Source organism: Salmo salar, chromosome 29, assembly GCF_965601325.2.
Source record: "Salmo salar chromosome 29, fSalSal1, whole genome shotgun sequence".
In the NCBI taxonomy this organism is placed as follows: Eukaryota; Metazoa; Chordata; class Actinopteri; order Salmoniformes; family Salmonidae; genus Salmo; species Salmo salar.
Window position 1 is genome coordinate 41,153,518 of NC_138319.1, and position 18,714 is coordinate 41,172,231.

At 47.6% G+C, this 18,714-nt stretch overlaps 1 protein-coding gene across 2 annotated transcripts in view; it reads right to left on the reverse strand.

Annotated features, from left to right (window-relative positions):
* LOC106590681 (procollagen-lysine,2-oxoglutarate 5-dioxygenase 2) overlaps nucleotides 1-18,714 on the reverse strand; it is a 131,877-nt gene that overhangs the window by 83,797 nt on the left and 29,366 nt on the right. For both annotated transcript variants that reach the window (XM_014181840.3, XM_014181839.3), the window contains exons 2-4: nucleotides 14,816-14,907; nucleotides 14,526-14,662; nucleotides 3,129-3,292 (exon numbers count right to left, since the gene is read on the reverse strand). In XM_014181840.3, the coding sequence (XP_014037315.3) occupies nucleotides 3,129-3,292; nucleotides 14,526-14,662; nucleotides 14,816-14,907 (393 nt within the window). The remainder of the gene's footprint in view (nucleotides 1-3,128; nucleotides 3,293-14,525; nucleotides 14,663-14,815; nucleotides 14,908-18,714) is intronic.

Below are 18,714 nucleotides of genomic sequence, written 5' to 3' on the forward strand. Positions count from 1 at the left end.
TGGGCAAATGGGCCTGGGCCTTGGGCATATGGGCCTGGGCATATGGGCCTGGGACTTGGGCATATGGGCCTGGGCCTTGGACATATGGGCCTGGGCCTTGGGCATATGGGCCTGGGCCTTGGGCATATGGGCCTGGGACTTGGGCATATGGGCCTTGGGCATATGGGCCTGGGCCTTGGGCATATGGGCCTGGGCCTTGGGCATATGGGCCTTGGGCATATGGGCCTGGGCCTTGGGCATATGGGCCTGGGCCTTGGGCAAATGGGCCTGGGCCTTGGGCATATGGGCCTGGGCATATGGGCCTGGGACTTGGTCATATGGGCCTGGGCCTTGGGCATATGGGCCTGGGCCTTGGGCATATGGTCCTGGGACTTGGGCATATGGGCCTGGGCCTTGGGCATATGGGCCTGGGCATATGGGCCTGGGACTTGGGCATATGGGCCTGGGCCTTGGGCATATGGGCCTGGGCCTTGGGCATATGGGCCTGGGACTTGGGCATATGGTCCTGGGACTTGGGCATATGGGCCTGGGCCTTGGGCATATGGGCCTGGGCATATGGGCCTGGGCATATGGGCCTGGGCATATGGGCCTGGGACTTGGGAATATGGGCCTGGGCCTTGGGCAAATGGGCCTGGGCCTTGGGAATATGGGCCTGGGCATATGGGCCTGGGAATTGGGAATATGGGCCTGGGCCTTGGGCAAATGGGCCTGGGCCTTGGGCATATGGGCCTGGGCTTTGGGCATATGGGCCTATGCCTTGGGAATATGGGCCTGGGCCTTGGGCATATGGGCCTGGGCATATGGGCCTGGGCATATGGGCCTGGGCATATGGGCCTGGGCATATGGGCCTGGGACTTGGGAATATGGGCCTGGGCCTTGGGCAAATGGGCCTTGGGCATATGGGCCTTGGGCATATGGGCCTTGGGCATATGGGCCTTGGGCATATGAGCCTGGGCCTTGGGCATATGGGCCTGGGGAATATGGGCCTGGGGCATATGGGCCTGGGACTTGGGCATATGGGCCTTTGGCATATGGGCCTTGGGCCTTGGGCATATGGGCCTTGTCTGGCTCTGGAAGTTAACCTACTGTCAATGTGGTGTCTCATCCATGAATCAAATGAGATCTGGCCTGTTCAAGGTTGTATAGCCAACAAAAAGAGGATACATCAAAAATATAATGAATTAATTTAACTTTTGCAGAATCTGCATTTTATCTAATCATTAGTGATGAGGGGGAAAAAAATGATAAAATTACATATCGGGGTATTATTTTTGATGTTATATGGCAATATTATTTATGACAATATCGCCCCAAAAGTCCAGTATTTTTCCTTCATAGCTTGTTCTCCATCTTATTTAGGGGCCCTGCTGGGTTTCTACCAAACTAACAAATGGAATTGTTTTAAGAAGGTCATACCAAGGATCCTTTAGCTAGTTGATCTTAGGTCCTATAGTGCCTTCGTAAAATATTCAGACCGTTTTACTTTTTCCACATATTGTTACGTCACAGCTTTTTTTTCGGAAATTGATTAAATAAATAGAAAATTCCTCAGCAATCTACACACATTAGCCCATAACAAACCGAAAACTGTTTTTTTTTAAAAATAATTTAGCAAATGTATAAAAAACCTCAACAGAAATAAATGATTTACATAAGTATTCAGACCCTTTGCTATGAGACTCGAAATTGAGCTCAGATGAATCCTGTTTCCATTAATCATCCTTGAGATGTTTCTACAACTTGATTGGAGTCCACCTGTGGTAAATTCAATTGATTAGAAATGATTTGGAAAGACACACACCTGTCTATATAAGATCCCACTGTTGACAGGAGGTGGTGTGGGGGTGTTTGCTGGTGACTCTGTCGGTGATTTATTTAGAATTCAAGACACACTTAACCAGCATGGCTACCACAGCATTATGCAGCGATACGCCATCTCATCTGGTTTGCACTTAGTGGGACTATCATTTGTTATTCAATAGGACAATGACCCAGCACACCTCCAGGCTGTGTAAGGGCTATTTGACCAAGAAGGAGAGTGATGGAGTGCTGCATCAGATTACCTGGCCTCCACAATCACCCGACCTCAACCCAATTGAGATGTTTTGGATGAGTTGGAACGCAGAGTGAAGGAAAAACATCCAACAAGATCTCAGCATATTTGGGAACTCCTTCAAAACTGTTAGAAAAGCATTCCAGGTGAAGCTGGTTGAGAGAATGCCAAGAGTGTACAACGCTGTTATCAAGGCAAAGGGTGGCTACTTTGAAGAATCTAAAATCTAAAATATATTTTGATTTGTTTAACACTTTTTTGGTTACTACATGATTCCATATGTGTTATTTCATAGTGTTGATGCCTTCACCATTATTCTACAATGTAGAAAATAGTAATATAAAGAAAAACCCTGGAATGAGTAGGTGTGTCCAAAGTTTTGACTGGAAATGTATATAAAATATAAAATAAAATACAAAATCTGGGTTCCTCTAAACTCTGGGGTGTAAAGGAATGTTCTCTGCTGTAAAGGAATGTTCTCTGGTGTAAAGGAATGTTCTCTGCTGTAAAGGAATGTTCTCTGGTGTAAAGGAATGTTCTCCGGTGTAAAGGAATGTTCTCCAGTGTAAAGGAATATTCTCTGGTGTAAAGGAATGTTCTCTGATGTAAAGGAATGTTCTCTGATGTAGACAAATGGTCTCTGATGTAGACGAATGTTCTCTGATGATGTAAAGGAATGTTCTCTGGTGTAAAGGAATGTTCTCTGATGTAGAGCAATGTTCTCTGATGATGTAAAGGAATGTTCTCTGATGATGTAAAGGAATGTTCTCCGGTGTAAAATAATGACCATTGAGTTCTCTGGGTTCTCTGGGGTTAAATGAAATGCTACTCTAATGACAATTTCCCCTCAGAGAGAGACAGATAACCACACCAGACCAGAAATTGACACTAGCAAGAACCAAAGCTAACGCTTGACCCCTTGACATAAACCTGCTAAGAACATAGACAGGTCTAGGTGATATCCAATCAGTATCCAATCAGTAAACATCATCTCCCATGATGCCCCAGCAGTGTGACAATGCTGAGACTCCGTCTCCCATGATGCCCCAGCAGTGTGACAATGTTCTGAACCCACCTCCTGAGTTGAGGAAGCGCTTGCCGCTGCGGACAGAGGGGTATTTCTCCTGTAGGCGTTTATCAGGCCAGATCAGACCTTCGGCAGCAAACAGAACATTGTGATTGGCCTCCTGGAACTTCCTGAGGATTTCCTCAGGTCCCCCGGCAAAGATAAGATCATAACTGGAGAGAGGGTGGAAAGAGGAAAGAGAGAAATATATAATATATAGGGAGGAGAGAGAAAGAGGGGAGAAAGAGAGGGAGGGGGGAGACAGAGAGACATAGATACAGAGAGACAGAGAGACATAGATATAGAGGCGAGAGAGAGACAGAGAGGGGGGAGAGAGAGAGGGAGTGGGGAGACAGAGAAAAAGGGAGGAGACAGAGAGGGGGACAGAGAGGGGGGAGAGAGACAGGGAAGAGGAGAGAGAGAGAGAGAGAGAGAGAGAGAGAGAGAGAGAGAGAGAGAGAGAGAGAGAGAGAGAGAGAGAGAGAGAGAGAGAGAGAGAGAGAGAGAGAATTTTTAGACATTTTTCTTACTTGCTCTATACCCTGTATGGCAGCATTTCCCAAACTCGTTCCTGTGTACCCGAAGGGGTGCATATTTTGGCACAACACAGCTGATTCAAATAATAAACTAATCATCAAGCTTTGATATTTTGAATCAGCTGTGTAGTGCTAGGACAAAAACCAAAAACGTTCAACCCTTGGAGTCTGCAGGACCGAGTTTGGGAAATAGGATCCAGCTCCTCCTAAAACTCAACTTATCTATTCAACTGAGGGCCACTCCTAGCAACTAGAAATCTAGACGTAAAACATACAACATTCTTCACGCTGAAGCACTTGTTTCAGCAAACATCACATTCAAAGGTATCTAGGAAATCATTTAGCCTGAGAATCATGCACACACACACACACACACACACACACACACACACACACACACACACACACACACACACACACACACACAAACACACACAGGCTACATATAAACAGCACACTAACACCCAAACAAATCATATTAACATGCCAGATACATCAATTCTCATAACCAGTCAACCATGAGTACCCAGAGGGAGACCAGGCAACCATGAGTGTGGCGAAATGGCGCCGGAAGAAATGGCAGCAGTTTTACGAGCGTCTAACAAATTGTGCTATTATGTGGGGGTTTTTTTCACATTATTTGTAACTTATTTTGTAAATAATGTTTCTGCAACCGTATCTTACGGCAAAAAAAAAGAGCTTATGGATATCAGGACAGAGATCACTCACCTCGGATTAGACAAAGATTTTTTCTTCAACAAGCAGGACGCACAGGATGTACTTCAAACACCCGACAAGGCCGACATCCCCGTTATTGGCAAGAGAAAGAGACGCGGGTATTGAGGACACAGAGCGGTAAGGATCCGCAGAAGGCGAGTGGGAAAGCCGTTACTGTCAATATTACTCGCCAACGTGCAATCACGTTGGCTACGGAGAGCGTGATCAACCGGCACAGCCGTCCGGAACAACTGATGCTTTCATGCATGCCTCAGTGTTGCTTGCCTCAAAGCGAGCATAGAAGTGATTTAGCTCGTCTGGTCGGCTTGTGTCACTGGGCTGCTCGCGGCTGTGCTTCCCTTTTTAGTCTGTAATAGTTTGCAAGCCCTGCCACATAAGACGAGCATCGGAGCCGGTGTAGAACGATTCAATCTTAGCCCTCTATTGACGCTTTGCCTGTTTAATGGTTCGTCGGTGGGCATAGCATGATTTCCTATAAGCTTCCGGGTTCAAGTCCCGCACCTTGAAGCGGCAGCTCTACCCTTTAGCTCAGTGCGAATGTTGCCTGTAATCCATGGATTCTGGTTGGGGTATGTACGTACAGTCACTGTGGGGATGACGTCCTCGATGCACTTATTGATAAAGCCAGTGGCTGATGTGGTGTACTCCTCAATGCCATCGGAAGAATCCCGGAACATATTCCAGTCTGTGATAGCAAAACAGTCCTGTAGTTAAGCATCTGATTCATCTGACCACTTTTTTATTGACCGAGTCACTGGTGCTTCCTGCATTCATTTTTGCTTGTAAGCAGGAATCAGGAGGATATAATTGTGAGACTTTAATGCAGGTAAACTTGCATCAGTTATACCTAATTTCTATCAACATGTTAAATGTGCAACCAGAGGGAAAAATATTCTAGATCACTTGTACTCCACACACAGAGACGAGTACAAAGCTCTCAAAGTCCCCTTACTTTTTACATGACATTTTAGTCATTTAGCAGACGCTCTTATCCAGAGTGACTTACAGTAGTGAATGCATACATTTCATTTCATACAATTTTGTTTTTTTTCCTGTGCTGGCCCCCTGTGGGAATCGAACCCACAACCCTGGCGTTGCAAACACCATGCTCTACCAACTGAGCTACAGTTGGTAGAGCTCAATATTTACAACTGCCATTGGCTCTGAGTAAAGCCTGTGTTTCTATGTAGGCTGATGACTCAACAATATACACGTCAGCTACCACATCAAGTGAAATCACTGCAACCCTCAACAAAGAGCTGCAGTCAGTTTCAGAATGGGTGGCAAGAAAGTCCTAAGTATTTCAAAAAACTGAAAGAATTGTATTTGGGACTAATGATTCACTAAACCCTAAATTCAACTAAATCTTGTAATGAATAATGTGGAAATTGGACAAGTTGAGAAGACTAAACTGTCATCAAGGCAAAGGGTGGCTACTTTGAAGAATCTAAAATATAACATACATTTTGATTTGTTTAACACTTTTTTGGTTACTACATGATTCCATATGTGTTATTTCATTGTTTTGATGTCTTCACTATTATTCTACAATGTACAAAATGGTAAAAATACATTTAATGAGTAGATGTGTCCAAACTTTGACTAGTACTGTATATATATTTGTTTAAGTTTCTAGAGAAATTATTTGCCTGACCTGTGCATTGACCCCTCCCCTCTAGACGGATTGGTTGAGGTGTTCAAGGCATCACAGAGTGACAAGCCTCCTCACTGGTGATTGGTCAGTTCGGTGGAGCGAGATCCTTATTTGTTCAATTCAAGGTTTATTGGCACGGGAAACATATGTTAACATTGCCAAAGCAATGCCTCTGGGCTGATGGCTGTTGCAGAGGGGGAGGGGTAGTTGAGTGAGCCTGGGTCTTTTATGGCCCTGACTCAGGAAGGTTGTCAGCTTGTGAAATGATGAGACAGGGCCACCTGTTAGACATTCTTATAATAATGCAATAAACATACTTTTATTTAAAGACATTTTTTTTTTTTACTATTCAGGGACCTAATCTCAAACACTCATGAAAAGTGCTGTATGGCTGACCAAATTATTGTCTACACAAACTATTTGTTAAGTTATACGAATGAAAATAAAGCTTCTTATTTTTAAAGTGACATTTAGGAGGTTTTGGGACAACAGGGGATGCCTAAACCTTGTTATGGATACAAGTCTATAAAGATATAACACATTGGTGAATACTTCTGTTTCAAAGTAGATTACCAAGAAACACTCTGTGACCCTGATTTAGCCCACTGCAGTAAATTAAATGACTTCAAATCAAATCAAATATTAGTCACACGCTCTGAATACGACAGGTGTAGACCTCACAGTGAAATGCTGAATACAACAGGTGTAGTAGACCTCACAGTGATATGCTGAATACAACAGGTGTAGTAGACCTCACAGTGAAATGCTGAATACAACAGGTGTAGACCTCACAGTGAAATGCTGAATACAACAGGTGTAGTAGACCTTACAGTGAAATGCTGAATACGACAGGTGTAGACCTCACAGTGAAATGCTGAATACGACAGGTGTAGACCTCACAGTGAAATGCTGAATACAACAGGTGTAGTAGACCTCACAGTGAAATGCTGAATACAACAGGTGTAGTAGACCTCACAGTGAAATGCTGAATACAACAGGTGTAGTAGACCTTACAGTGAAATGCTGAATACAACAGGTGTAGTAGACCTGACAGTGAAATACTGAATACAACAGGTGTAGTAGACCTCACAGTGAAATGCTGAATACAACAGGTGTAGTAGACCTTACAGTGAAATGCTGAATACAACAGGTGTAGTAGATCTTACAGTGAAATACTGAATACAACAGGTGTAGTAGACCTTAAAGTGAAATGCTGAATACAACAGGTGTAGTAGACCTTACAGTGAAATACTGAATACAACAGGTGTAGTAGACCTCACAGTGAAATTCTGAATACAACAGGTGTAGTAGACCTCACAGTGAAATGCTGAATACAACAGGTTTAGTAGACCTCACAGTGAAATGCTGAATACAACAGGTGTAGTAAACCTTACAGTGAAATGCTGAATACAACAGGTTTAGTAGACCTCACAGTGAAATGCTGAATACAACAGGTGTAGTAAACCTTACAGTGAAATGCTGAATACAACAAGTGTAGTAGACCTCACAGTGAAATGCTGAATACAACAAGTGTAGTAGACCTCACAGTGAAATGCTGAATACAACAGGTGTAGTAGACCTCACAGTGACATGCTGACTACAACAAGTGTAGTAGACCTCACAGTGAAATGCTGACTACAACAAGTGTAGTAGACCTCACAGTGAAATGCTGAATACAACAGGTGTAGTAGACCTCACAGTGAAATGCTGAATACAACAGGTGTAGTAGACCTCACAGTGAAATGCTTACTTATGACCCCTAACCAACAACGCAGTTTAAAAAAAAATACAGATAAGAATAAAAAAGAAAAGTAACAAGTAATTAAAAAGCAGCAGTAAAATAACAATAGCGAGACTATATACAGGGGGTACCGGTACAGAGTCAATGTGGAGGCTATATACAGGGGTACTGGTACAGAGTCAATGTGGAGGCTATATACAGGGGGTACCGGTACAGAGTCAATGTGGAGGCTATATACAGGGGTACTGGTACAGAGTCAATGTGGAGGCTATATACAGGGGGTACCGGTACAGAGTCAATGTGGAGGCTATATACAGGGTGTTACGGTACAGAGTCAATGTGGAGGCTATATACAGGGGGTACCGGTACAGAGTCAATGTGGAGGCTATATACAGGGGGTACCGGTACAGAGTCAATGTGGAGGCTATATACAGGGGGTACCAGTACAGAGTCAATGTGGAGGCTATATACAGGGGGTACCGGTACAGAGTCAATGTGGAGGCTATATACAGGGGGTACCGGTACAGAGTCAATGTGGAGGCTATATACAGGGGGTACCGGTACAGAGTCAATGTGGAGGCTATATACAGGGGGTACCGGTACAGAGTCAATGTGGAGGCTATATACAGGGGGTACCGGTACAGAGTCAATGTGGAGGCTATATACAGGGGGTACCGGTACAGAGTCAATGTGGAGGCTATATACAGGGGGTACCGGTACAGAGTCAATGTGGAGGCTATATACAGGGGGTACCGGTACAGAGTCAATGTGGAGGCTATATACAGGGGGTACCGGTACAGAGTCAATGTGGAGGCTATATACAGGGGGTACCGGTACAGAGTCAATGTGGAGGCTATATACAGGGGGTACCGGTACAGAGTCAATGTGGAGGCTATATACAGGGGGTACCGGTACAGAGTCAATGTGGAGGCTATATACAGGGGGTACCGGTACAGAGTCAATGTGGAGGCTATATACAGGGGGTACCGGTACAGAGTCAATGTGGAGGCTATATACAGGGGGTACCGGTACAGAGTCAATGTGGAGGCTATATACAGGGGGTACCGGTACAGAGTCAATGTGGAGGCTATATACAGGGGGTACCGGTACAGAGTCAATGTGGAGGCTATATACAGGGGGTACCGGTACAGAGTCAATGTGGAGGCTATATACAGGGGGTACCGGTACAGAGTCAATGTGGAGGCTATATACAGGGGGTACCGGTACAGAGTCAATGTGGAGGCTATATACAGGGGGTACCGGTACAGAGTCAATGTGGAGGCTATATACAGGGGGTACCGGTACAGAGTCAATGTGGAGGCTATATACAGGGGGTACCGGTACAGAGTCAATGTGGAGGCTATATACAGGGGGTACCGGTACAGAGTCAATGTGGAGGCTATATACAGGGGGTACCGGTACAGAGTCAATGTGGAGGCTATATACAGGGGGTACCGGTACAGAGTCAATGTGGAGGCTATATACAGGGGGTACCGGTACAGAGTCAATGTGGAGGCTATATACAGGGGGGTACCGGTACAGAGTCAATGTGGAGGCTATATACAGGGGGTACCGGTACAGAGTCAATGTGGAGGCTATATACAGGGGGGTACCGGTACAGAGTCAATTTGGAGGCTATATACAGGGGGTACCGGTACAGAGTCAATGTGGAGACTATATACAGGGGGTACCGGTACAGAGTCAATGTGGAGGCTATATACAGGGGGTACCGGTACAGAGTCAATGTGGAGGCTATATACAGGGGGTACCGGTACAGAGTCAATGTGGAGGCTATATACAGGGGGTACCGGTACAGAGTCAATGTGGAGGCTATATACAGGGGGTACCGGTACAGAGTCAATGTGGAGGCTATATACAGGGGGTACCGGTACAGAGCCAATGTGGAGGTTATATACAGGGGGTACCGGTACAGAGTCAATGTGGAGGCTATATACAGGGGGGTACCGGTACAGAGTCAATGTGGAGGCTCTATACAGGGTGTTACGGTACAGAGTCAATGTGGAGGCTATATACAGGCTATTACGGTACAGAGTCAATGTGGAGGCTATATACAGGGGGTACCAGTACAGAGTCAATGTGGAGGCTATATACAGGGGGGTACCGGTACAGAGTCAATGTGGAGGCTATATACAGGGGGGTACCGGTACAGAGTCAATGTGGAGGCTATATACAGGGGGTACCGGTACAGAGTCAATGTGGAGGCTATATACAGGGGGGTACCGGTACAGAGTCAATGTGGAGGCTATATACAGGGGGTACCGGTACAGAGTCAATGTGGAGGCTATATACAGGGGGTACCGGTACAGAGTCAATGTTGAGGCTATATACAGGGGGTACCGGTACAGAGTCAATGTGGAGGCTATATACAGGGGGGTACCGGTACAGAGTCAATGTGGAGGCTATATACAGGGGGGTACCGGTACAGAGTCAATGTGGAGGCTATATACAGGGGGTACCGCTACAGAGTCAATGTGGAGACTATATACAGGGGGGTACCGGTACAGAGTCAATGTGTGGGGGTACCGGTACAGGGGGTACCGGTTAGTTAAGGTAATATGTACATGTAGGTAGAGTTATTAAAAATGACTATGCATAGATGATAACAACAGAGAGTAGCAGCGGTGGGGGGGGGGGGGGGGGGGGGGGCAGGCAATGCAAATAGTCTGGGTAGCCAATTGATTAGATGTTCAGGGGTCTTATGGCTTGGGGGTCGTTCGCACTACCCTCTGTAGTGCCTTGCGGTCGGAGGCCGAGTAGTTGCCATACCAGACAGTGATGCAACCAGTCAGGATGCTCTCGATGATGCAGCTGTAAAACCTTTTGAGGATCTGAGGACCCATGGCAAATTTTTTCAGTCTCCTGAAGGGGAATGGGTTTTGTCATGCCCTCTTCACGACTGTCTTGGTGTGCTTGGACCATGATAGTTTGTTGGTGATATGGACACCAAGGAACTTGAAGCTCTTAACCTGCTCCACTGCAGCCCCGTCGATGAGAATGGGGGCGTGCTCGGTCCTCTTTTTCCTGTAGTCCACAATCATCTCCTTAGTCTTCATCACGTTGAGGGAGAGGTTGTGGTCCTGGCACCACACTACTAGGTCTCTGACCTCCTCTCTATAGGCTGTCTCATCGTTATCGGTGATCAGGCCTACCACTGTTGTCTCTTCGGCAAACTTAATGATGGTGTTGGAGTCGTGCCTGGCTATACAGTCATGAGTGAACAGGGAGTACAGGAGGGGACCGAGCACATACGCCTGAGGGGCCCCTGTGTTGAGGATCAGCATGGCAGATGTGTTGTTACCTACCCTCACCACCTGGGGGCGGCCCGTCAGGAAGTCCAGGATCAAGTTGCAGAGGGGGGTGTTTAGTTCTAGGGTCCTTAGCTTATTGATGAGCTTTGAGGGTACTATGGTGTTGAACGCTGAGCTGTAGTCAATGAATAGCATTCTCACATAGGTGTTCCTTTTGTCCAGGTGGGAAATGGCAGTGTGGAGTGCAAAAGAGATTGCATCATCTGTGGATCTGTTGGGGCGTTATGCAAATTGGAGTGGGTCTAGGGTTTCTGTGATAATGGTGTTGATGTAACCCATCACCAGCCTTTCAAAGCACTTCATGGCTACAGATGTGAGAGCTACAGGTCAGTAGTCATTTAGGCAGGTTACCTTGGTGTTCTTGCGCACAGGGACTATGGTGGTCTGCTTAAAACATGTTGGTACTACAGACTCGGAAAGGGAGAGGTTGAAAATATCAGTGAACCTGCCAGTTGGTCAGCGCATGCTTGCAGTACACGTCCTGGTAATCCGTCTGGCACCGCGGCCTTGTGAATGTTGACCTGTTTAAAGGTCTTACTCACATCGGCTACGGAGAGCGTGATCACACAGTCTTCCGGAACAGCTGGTGCTCTGATGCATGTTTCGTGTTATTTGCCTCGAAGCAAGCATAGAAGTAGTTTAGCTCATTTGGTAGGCTCGTGTCACTGGGCAGCTCTCGGCTGTGCTTCCCTTTGTAGTCTGTAATGGTTTGCAAGCCCTGCCACATCTGACAAGTGTCAGAGGCGATGTAGTACGATTCGATCTTAGTCCTGTATTGAAGCTTTGCCTGTTTGATGGTTCATCGGTGGGCATAGCGGGATCATTTTGTTAGGTTAGATAAACTAAATTATCCAAAACACAAAGGGTTTGGGTGGAAGATAATCTTTATAAAGAGTGACTGTGGCTATCGAAGGGGTGCATCTTTGAAAAATGTTTAATATGCCTATTACTCTGAGATGGCTATCCGCACCTTATAACGTCCAAGGAAAACCCCAATCACAACTCCCTCATGTGATGGTATGTTGTTGTAAGTGGCTTTAGCACTGTACCTATTTAATAAGATCTCAGGCAATACCAATACTTCAGCAGCCAGCCAGTAGCCCTAAACGTAACCCTACTGGTCAGCCATACAGCAGCCAGCCAGTAGCCCTAACCCTAACCCTAAACGTAACCCTACTGGTCAGCCATACAGCAGCCAGCCAGTAGCCCTAACCCTAACCCTAACCTTAACCATACTGGTCAGCCATACAGCAGCCAGCCAGTAGCCCTAACCCTAACCCTAACCTTAACCATACTGGTCAGCCATACAGCAGCCAGCCAGTAGCCCTAACCTTAACCATACTGGTCAGCCATACAGCAGCCAGCCAGTAGCCCTAACCCTAACCCTAACCTTAACCATACTGGTCAGCCATACAGCAGCCAGCCAGTAGCCCTAACCCTAACCTTAACCCTACTGGTCAGCCATACAGCAGCCAGCCAGTAGCCCTAACCCTAACCCTAACCTTTACCCTACTGGTCAGCCATACAGCAGCCAGCCAGTAGCCCTAACCTTAACCCTACTGGTCAGCCATACAGCAGCCAACCAGTAGCCCTAACCCTAACCTTAACCCTACTGGTCAGCCATACAGCAGCCAGCCAGTAGTCCTAATCCTACTGGTCAGCCATACAGCAACCAGCCAGTAGCCCTAACCCTAACCCCTAACCTTTACCTTACTGATCAGCCAAACAGTCATAATGTGGAGGTAACTGAATCGTCACACTGTTGGCTGATTGCAGGAGGGCTGAGGGTTTGTTTGGCTAATCGCAGGAGGAGATTGTTTAAGGGACAATATGGAGAAACTAGAAGCTGTAACTTCTCCCTGATCCCACAGCCTTAGTGGTCAGATTCCAGTAGAACAAATCTTCCAGGGAAACAAGGTATTGAATGCAGTTTTAGCTAGAAGGTAACTAGTGCATTTTCATAGAAGACATTTGGCCCATTTCAATCTCAAAGCAATAACTTGTTAATTACTTACATAACTAGGAACTTGATTCCTGTATTATCTGTGTTGTGCAGTACCACTATATCCTATCCTGGTAACATTCCTACCTGTCTACAGACAGTACCCCCAGGTCAACCTACCTGTCTACAGACAGTACCCCCAGGTTAACCTACCTGTCTACAGACAGTACCCCCAGGCCATCCTACCTGTCTACACACAGTACCCCCAGGTCAACCTACCTGTCTAAACACAGTACCCCCAGGTCAACCTACCTGTCTACAGACAGTACCCCCAGGTCACCCTACCTGTCTACACACAGTACCCCTAGGTCAACCTACCTGTCTACAGACAGTACCCCCAGGTCACCCTACCTGTCTCCAGACAGTACCCCCAGGTTAACCTACCTGTCTACACACAGTACCCCCAGGTCAACATACCTGTCTACACACAGTTCCCCCAGATAACCTACCTGTCTACAGACAATACCCCCAGGTCAACCTACCTGTCTACAGACAGTACCCCCAGGTTTACCTACCTGTCTACAGACAATACCCCCAGGTCAACCTACCTGTCTACAGACAGTACCCCCAGGTTTACCTACCTGTCTACAGACAGTACCCCCAGGTCAACATACCTGTCTACAGACAGTACCCCCAGGTCAACCTACCTGTCTACAGACAGTACCCCCAGGTCAACCTACCTGTCTACAGATAGTACCCCCAGGTCAACCTACCTGCCTACACACAGTACCCCCAGGTCAACCTACCTGTCTACACACAGTACCCCCAGGTCAACCTACCTGTCTACAGACAGTACCCCCAGGTCACCCTACCTGTCTACACACAGTACCCCCAGGTCAACCTACCTGTCTCCAGACAGTACCCCCAGGTCAACCTACCTGTCTACAGACAGTACCCCCAGGTCACCCTACCTGTCTACACACAGTACCCCCAGGTCAACCTACCTGTCTCTAGACAGTACCCCCAGGTCAACCTACCTGTCTACACACAGTACCCCCAGGTCACCCTACCTGTCTACACACAGTACCCCTAGGTCAACCTACCTGTCTACAGACAGTACCCCCAGGTTTACCTACCTGTCTACAGACAGTACCCCCAGGTTAACCTACCTGTCTACAGACAGTACCCCCAGGTCAACATACCTGTCTACAGACAGTACCCCCAGGTCAACCTACCTGTCTACAGACAGTACCCCCAGGTGAAACTACCTGTCTACAGACAGCACCACCAGGTCAACCTACCTGTCTACAGACAGCACCCCCAGGTCAACCTACCTGTCTACAGACAGTACCCCCAGGTTAACCTACCTGTCTATAGACAGCACCCCCAGGTTAACCTACCTGTCTACAGACAGCACCACCAGGTTAACCTACCTGTCTACAGACAGCACCACCAGGTTAACCTACCTGTCTACAGACAGCACCACCAGGTCTTCTTGGTCAGTCAGTGCCTCCATGGCCTCCTTCAGTAGTCTCACCTTCTGTCCTCCTCCGATGGAGCTCCCCACGTCCCCACCCCTCCACTCCTCCCCCATGCCCAGCACCTGTAAGAGGATCACATCAGGTCAAGGGTCAATGTGATAGATCTCAAATAGAGAAACAATGCCTAGTCAATGTGGTAGATCTCAAATAGAGATACAATGCCTAGTCCATATGATAGATCTCAAATAGAGATACAGACGGTGCTTGGTCGTTACCTTGATAGTGTAGTTGAAGTAGTTGGCTGACTGCATGAATCGTAGATAACCATCTGTTTCCTGAGTGGCAACAGTTAGAACCAACAACTTCTCTGGAAAGAAAAAGGAAAATAAACATTGAACCAGATCAATAGATATGTAATCATAATCATACTGACAAACATTCATCACTTTTAGTGTTTCAATGTCCGGGGCATGTCAATGGTTTACCCAATTGCAGGGCAGGCCTTCGTTCTTACCATAGTGAAATGTTTGCATAAGAAAAAAAAGAAACCATTTTATTGCTCCAACTTCTGGCCTCCATTTAAAGAAACAACTTCACGAAAATATACATGTTGTTTTATCCCTATAAAGTAGTGGGTATCCCGTTCCTCCCACCATGATCCTAACCAAACCACAGACCTATGTCAACACATTGATGACTGCCTGGTTCAGCAGCGCTATAAGACGTCTTCATGTACAGACAGATCAGCTAAATATAACATGATTAATTTGCATATGAAAGCATATTTCTAGACAGTAGAATTAAAAATGTTAATATAAACAGTCATGTTTCATTCTTGGGGTGAACTTAAGGGAAGGAACCCAAGTTCTCAGACCTCCATGTTCTCAGACCTCCATGTTCTCAGACCTCCATGTTCTCAGACCTCCATGTTCTCAGACCTCCATGTTCTCAGACCTCCATGTTCTCAGACCTCCATGTTCTCAGACCTCCATGTTCTCAGACCTCCATGTTCTCAGACCTCCAAGTTCTCAGTCCTCCTTGTTCTCAGTCCTCCATGTTCTCAGACCTCCATGTTCTCAGACCTCCATGTTCTCAGACCTCCATGTTCTCAGTCCTCCATGTTCTCAGACCTCCATGTTCTCAGACCTCCAAGTTCTCAGACCTCCATGTTCTCAGACCTCCATGTTCTCAGACCTCCATGTTCTCAGACCTCCAAGTTCTCAGACCTCCATGTTCTCAGTCCTCCAAGTTCTCAGACCAGGAACAGGCAGAGGGAGGGAGGGAGGGAGGGAGGGAGGGAGGGAGGGATGAAACCAGGACCATGCAGAGGGAGGGAGGGATGAAACCAGGGCTAGGAAGAGGGAGGCTCAGATCACCATTACATATATTTCCCTCCTGAGACCATATAGAAGTCAGCGTTACAGCCTCATATGAAAACCGATCTGAAACTGGGGAAGGGAGGGAGGTACGGTGGGAGGGAGGGAGGGAGAGAGAGAGAGGCATACAGAGGGGAGAGAGAGAGAGAGAGAGAGAGAGAGCGAGAGAGAGAGAGAGAGAGAGAGAGAGAGAGAGAGAGAGAGAGAGAGAGAGATATACACAGGAAGTTTAGCCGGTTAACAGCTCTGATCGTCAATCATCTGTGGGGTTTTGCAGAAACAGTCCCAGAGAAATGTTATATAAACATTCCCTGAGTGGAATGAGGTACGTTCATAATCACAAATACTGTATTAAAACCACTGTGTTTCTAGGGGGAAGGGAGAGGGAATCTTAGTTTGCACATTGATTGTGTTACACAAGTTTCCAGAAGAAAAAACACACCAACTCGAACTCAGTGGGTAACATTTCGATTACATAAAGTACACATCTATTTCTGTGTTTTTGGAAAACTACAACAGGTCGAGTTTTGATTAGGACCAGGCAGAGGGAGTAAAGCAACAAACTAACAAATGAGAAATAGTTCAAATCATAGGATGTTCATTAGGTCTAGTTCACGAGGACGAAATAACGTGTTTCTTGCAACATCCTAAAAAAACAAAATGAAGGAGAGCCGCACACTTTAGGAGCTCAGATGCTAAAATATTTACGTCTAACGTCTGGCTGGCTGTCTAGTCTGCTGTCTGGTTGTCTAGTCTGTTGTCTGGCTGTCTAGTCTGCTGTCTGGCTGTCTAGTCTGTTGTCTGGCTGTCTAGTCTGTGGTCTAGCTGTCTAGTCTGTGGTCTAGCTGTCTAGTCTGTTGTCTGGCTGTCTAGTCTGTTGTCTGGCTGTCTAGTCTGCTGTCTAGTCTGCTGTCTAGTCTGCTGTCTGGCTGTCTAGTCTGTTGTCTGGCTGTCCAGTCTGCTGTCTGGCTGTCTAGTCTGCTGTCTGGCTGTCTAGTCTGCTGTCTGGCTGTCTAGTCTGCTGTCTGGCTGTCTAGTCTGTTGTCTGGCTGTCTAGTCTGTTGTCTGGCTGTCTAGTCTGCTGTCTAGTCTGCTGTCTAGTCTGCTGTCTGTCTGTCTAGTCTGCTGTCTGGCTGTCTAGTCTGTTGTCTGGCTGTCTAGTCTGTTGTCTGGCTGTCTAGTCTGTTGTCTGGCTGTCTAGTCTGTTGTCTGGCTGTCTAGTCTGCTGTCTGGCTGTCTAGTCTGCTGTCTGGCTGTCTAGTCTGCTGTCTGGCTGTCTAGTCTGCTGTCTGGCTGTCTAGTCTGTTGTCTGGCTGTCTAGTCTGTTGTCTGGCTGTCTAGTCTGTTGTCTGGCTGTCTAGTCTGTTGTCTGGCTGTCTAGTCTGTTGTCTGGCTGTCTAGTCTGCTGTCTGGCTGTCTAGTCTGTTGTCTGGCTGTCTAGTCTGTTGTCTGGCTGTCTAGTCTGCTGTCTGGCTGTCTAGTCTGTTGTCTGGCTGTCTAGTCTGTTGTCTGGCTGTCTAGTCTGCTGTCTGGCTGTCTAGTCTGCTGTCTGGCTGTCTAGTCTGCTGTCTGGCTGTCTAGTCTGTTGTCTGGCTGTCAAGGCTGTCTCTGTGTCTGGCTGCCTGCTCTGCTCATGTCTTGGCTAGAGAAATGAGGGAGGGAGAAGGGCATGGACTGGTGGGGGAGTTGGAAGGAGAGGGAGAGGGGGATAGAGTGGTGGGGAGTTGGAGGGAGAGGGGGAGGGGGATAGAGTGGTGGGGGAGTTGGAGGGAGAGGGGATAGAGTGGTGGGGGAGTTGGAGGGAGAGGGGGAGGGGGATAGAGTGGTGGGGGAGTTGGAGGGGGAGGGGGATAGAGTGGTGGGGGAGTTGGAGGGAGAGGGGGAGAGGGGATAGAGTGGTGGGGGAGTTGGAGGGAGAGGGGGAGGGGGATAGAGTGGTGGGGGAGTTGGAGGGGGAGGGGGATAGAGTGGTGGGGGAGTTGGAGGGAGAGGGGGAGGGGGATAGAGTGGTGGGGGAGTTGGAGGGAGAGGGGGAGGGGGATAGAGTGGTGGGGGAGTTGGAGGGAGAGGGGATAGAGTGGTGGGGGAGTTGGAGGGAGAGGGGGAGGGGGATAGAGTGGTGGGGGAGTTGGAGGGAGAGGGGGAGGGGGATAGAGTGGTGGGGGAGTTGGAGGGAGAGGGGATAGAGTGGTGGGGGAGTTGGAGGGAGAGGGAGAGGGGGATGGAGTGGTGGGGGAGTTGGAGGGAGAGGAGGATAGTGGTGGGGGAGTTGGAAGGAGAGGGAGAGGGGGATAGAGTGGTGGGGGAGTTGGAGGGAGAGAGAGAGGGGATAGAGTGGTGGGGGAGTTGGAGGGAGAGAGAGAGGGGGATAGAGTGGTGGGGGAGTTGGAGGGAGAGAGAGAGGGGATGGAGTGGTGGGGGAGTTGGAGGGAGAGGGGGATAGAGTGGTGGGGGAGTTGGAGGGAGAGGGGGATAGAGTGGTGGGGGAGTTGGAGGGAGAGAGGCATGGGGAAAGAGGAGAGGGGTAGTGGAATTTATCTCACATCTGGAAAAGCAATTAGCAATCAGTGTGACAGAACAGCTGTTTTGACTGTAACAAGAGAGTTCCTACACGCTCCGAGTCCAGGTAACAAAGCTTCTTATTCTCTATGGCCAACATGGTAGTAAACTAGGACCACTTCCTCCTTTCAGAGACACAACTATCAATCATACTGGGCGGGTTTTATCTATGCTGGTTTGTCTTGTTGTACACCTGGGGGAAGAAGACATGGGAATCACACTCCATCAGTAGTCCATCA